This window comes from Nicotiana tabacum, chromosome 8 (genome assembly GCF_000715075.1).
Source record: "Nicotiana tabacum cultivar K326 chromosome 8, ASM71507v2, whole genome shotgun sequence".
NCBI lineage: Eukaryota > Viridiplantae > Streptophyta > Magnoliopsida > Solanales > Solanaceae > Nicotiana > Nicotiana tabacum.
Genome location: NC_134087.1, coordinates 92,031,593 through 92,035,823, shown reverse-complemented (window position 1 = coordinate 92,035,823; position 4,231 = coordinate 92,031,593). Strand labels below are relative to the sequence as shown.

At 37.8% G+C, this 4,231-nt stretch overlaps 1 protein-coding gene across 1 annotated transcript; it reads left to right on the top strand.

Annotated features, from left to right (window-relative positions):
* The first annotated feature begins 2,296 nt into the window (after nucleotides 1-2,296).
* LOC107792041 (uncharacterized) lies at nucleotides 2,297-2,956 on the top strand. The gene is made up of 2 exons (XM_075220476.1): nucleotides 2,297-2,449; nucleotides 2,519-2,956. Exons 1-2 carry the CDS (start codon nucleotides 2,297-2,299, stop codon nucleotides 2,954-2,956), a joined length of 591 nt encoding a protein of 196 aa, XP_075076577.1.
* Nucleotides 2,957-4,231: the final 1,275 nt, after the last annotated feature.

Genomic DNA, 4,231 nt, shown 5'->3' with positions numbered 1-4,231 from the left:
CCACTTTAAATGCTGGAATGCAGGAGCAACAGGAAGTTGAGCCAATTGCTATTCGAACACCTACAATATTGAATGGAGAACATGTTATTCAATTCACAGAAGCAGAAGTAGAAAGGATGGATATCATCGAAGGACTACAATATGCAATAGTTGGTAAATGTTCTTATGGCAGCCCAGAAATTCAACAATTGCGTAAGTTAATACCAATTCAATGCGGAATTAAAGGTGAATGTAACATTGGATTTCTAAGGGATAGACATATTTTGATTAGAATGACATCAAGGCTGGACTATCTTCATTTCTCATCAAAAACTCATTACATAAAGGATAGGGATGGCTATCAATATCAGCTTAGGCCGTTGATTTATGACTCAAAGTTTAGAGCAGATGAAGAAACACCCAAGGCAATGGCTTGGATCTCATTCCCAGGTCTATTGCCAACCTTTTTTGTAAAGGAATGCCTATTTTCGCTAGCTTCAGCAGTAGGTAAACCTATGCATCTAGACATGGCTACAATTAATAAAACTAGACCTAGTTGTGCTAGGGTGAAGGTACTAGTGTACTTACTTGGAGATCTGCCTAAAAAGGTGAGGATGGACATAGTCAACAAAGCTATAGGAACAACAAGAACTGAATGGGTGATAATTCAATATGACATGCTGCCTAAATACTGCAGACATTGTAAACTTCAAGGGCATGATCAATTTGAATGCTGGAGGATACACCCTGAACTATATGTGGAGAAGGAGAATGATAACCAAGCAGATAATGCTAAGAAACAGGACATAAGGAACTCACAGCCTATAATGATGTTATCTAGTGGAAAGGTCGTGGGTAATGTGAATGTTACAGCAAAAGAGCAATGGAAGGAAGTGAAGGACAATAGAGTTAGAAATGTAGTAATTCAAAATACTAGTATCACTACTAATGGAATGGAGATGGCACCAGCTAAGCAGTTTGAAAACATTAACAACAAGGAGAGTACAAGCACTGTAGGGAGACAAGTAGAAGCACATAGCAACAGTGGTAAGGATTTGGTGGCAGCAGACAATGAAGATAATCATCATGTTCAAGTAGCTAACAAGTTTGCAATATTACAAGGGATGGATGAAGAGGAAGAACCTATTAATCAATTGGCAATGGTGGCAGATAATGTAGCAACAAATAGATCAGCACTTTATAACCAAGCATCTACAAAGAAAAAAACAAAAAATATGGTCAATAATGAGGGAAAGTTAAATCCAGCAGCACAAGCTTTTCATCTTAACTCATCCAGGATTAGTTCGACTAATGTTCTAGTCAATGGAAAGGAGGTATCAAAAGCAACAAACGATACCGCACAATGGGTAGAAAGAAGCTTCAAGGATAAAACAAGAGAAGGAATAGTGAAGATCAATAAACCATCCAAGGAAATCCCATCACAAGATATTTTAGTGAACAAGGTACTTAATAAAAAGCCAAATTATATAGCAAAAGGGTCAAAATCGTCTACATTTAAAGAAAGAGTGCAAGAATGTGGAGGCAGGCTATGGGAGGCACAAAGGGAATACGATTCAGAAGAGAACGAAGTACCACTAGGAGCACAAGATGATGAGGAACCTAATGAGAATGACAAAGAAGAAGATGAGCAAAGTGTAAATGGAGAGATCCATGCCAATGAAAACAATATAACTGGTAACTATTTAATAAAGGAAGGAGCAGAATATGTTGAGCACATCAATAATTCTCAGACGGCGGAAGTCACAGAAATTAGTAACTATGAAGGAAGAGGCCCAGAGGTAAATGATCCCGGAGGCACAGAAGATGATCAACTGCAGAAATCACAAGAAGACCCACAAGGAAACAACACAACAGAGAAGTTGAAACAACCAAAACAAAAAACAGAAATAGAAAATATTACTGTTACATTAGAGAAAAACAAGTTGCAGTTGTTAAAAAGAGGAGAAGAGAAACCCTCGGACCCTAAAAATAATGCATTTGGAGCTACATCAGGAGGGAAGGAAGACAATGAAGAAGGAGAAGAACTTGGTAAATTTGGATACGACATGGACCAAGAATCAACTACCCAACACCTTATGATTGCTGCAAGGAAAGGTGACTTATCACCTACGCAATTGGTAAAGGCAAAATCAGCAGCAAAAGGTAAGAAGAAGCAACAAAAAGATAATTTTGCAGCACCAAAAGCTGGGGTGCACACAAGGAGAACGATGACTAAATCCAGCAATCAGTGATGAATGCTCTCATTTGGAATATAAGGTCAGTCAACACACAACAGGCCTTTGAAAGGTTGACAAAAATGCACAGGCAAAATCACTATGATTTTGTAGGATTAATAGAGTCAAAGCAACAAGCAAAAAAACTGGAAAGGTACAGAAATAAGATAGGACTTGCACAGGCAATTTCAAATGTTTCCAACAAGATCTGGGCTTTTATAGATGAGGTATTTGAGGTAACTGTTATGTACAATATGGTGCAATAATTAACATTAAGATTGTTTCATACTGAATCGCATGTGGAGTTTGTCCTAACATTGATATACGCAAAATGTGATGCAATCGAGAGGATAGAATTATGGGATTCATTATATGCAATGGCAAGTGATATGGATGCACCATGGCTTGTAGGAGGTGATTTCAATGTAATATGGGACGAAGAAGAAAAATTGGGTGGGTTACCTGTGTCATTGAATGAAATTGATGATTTTCGACACTGCATCAACACTTGCAATCTATTCGACCTTGGATTTAAAGGCAGCATATTCACATGGTGGAATGGGAGAGCAGAGGAAGACTGTATATTCAAAATACTAGACAGATGTTTGGCCAATGTTGAATTCCAACAAAAATTTCCAGGAATAGAGGTGCAACATTTGTCAAAGACTGGCTCTGATCATAGTCCAATGTTTTTGAAGTGTGATATTGAGACTCCACCTATAAAAGACATTTTAAGTTCTTGAATTTTTGGGTGGAACATGCAACTTTTAAAGATGTGGTGAAAGAGAATTGGTCTGCTGATTTCAGTGCAAATACTTTTATTCGTTTTAATCATAAGTTAAAAAAATTAAAGAAGGCCCTTTCATTGTGGAGTAAGGCTTTATTTGGAGATATTTTCCAAAAGATAGCAAGTATGGAAGAGGTAGTGATGGTTCATGAAGTAGAATTTGAAACAAATCCTACAGGAATGAACAGGGAAAGACTACAAAAGGTTCAAGCAGAATTGATCAAAAGTCTTGCACTAGAGGAGAAATATTGGCAACAAAAAGCAGGCATGACTTGGTTCAAGGAAGGGGATAGGAACACTAATTTCTTCCATGCACAAGTGAGAGGTAGAAGGAAGAGACTTCAGCTTAACAGAATTCAAAACAGTGGAGGAACCTGGATTGAAGAAGAACAACAAATTGCAGAAGAGGCTATCAAATTCTACGAGGAACAGTTTACAGAAGAAGCTACTTCTTCATCATTTGATATCTTAGAGCATGTTCCTAATCTGATTAACACTAAGCGGAATGCAGAATTTATTAAGCAACCAACAAAAGAGGAGGTTAAAGTGGCAGTACTTGGACTTAATGGTGATAGTGCTGGGGGGCCAGATGGTATGTCAGGAAAATTTTATCATTCTTGTTGGGACTTAATAGGGGATGACCTGTACGACATGGTGAGGGCTTTTTTCAATGTCCATGAGCTTCCCAAGTGTGTAACACACACAAACCTAGTTCTTCTACCAAAGAAAAAAGAAGTTACCACCTTTTCTGATTTAAGACCAATAAGCCTCAGTAATTTTTCTAATAAGGTTATATCAAGGGTGGTTCATGAAAGGCTAGTGAAATTTCTCCCAAGTCTGATATCGGAGGAACAAGCAGGTTTGTTAAGGGAAAGAATATAGTAGAAAACATCCTTTTAACTCAGGAGATAGTGACTGACACTAGGCTTAGAACTAAGGCTGGACCTAATGTCATCCTGAAGCTAGATATGACCAAAGCTTATGATAGATTATCTTGGCTATTCCTAACCAAGGTACTAAGAAAGATGGGATTCACAGAAAGGTTGATAGGGATTGTCTTTGGATTAGTTTCAAACAATTGGTATTCTATTCTAATAAATGGTCAAGCGCATGGGTTCTTTAAGTCCTCAAGGGGAATAAAACAAGGTGGTCCTGTATCTCCAACTTTGTTTATATTGGCAGCAGAAGCATTATCTAGGGGACTCAATGCACTACACACTAACCTGTATTT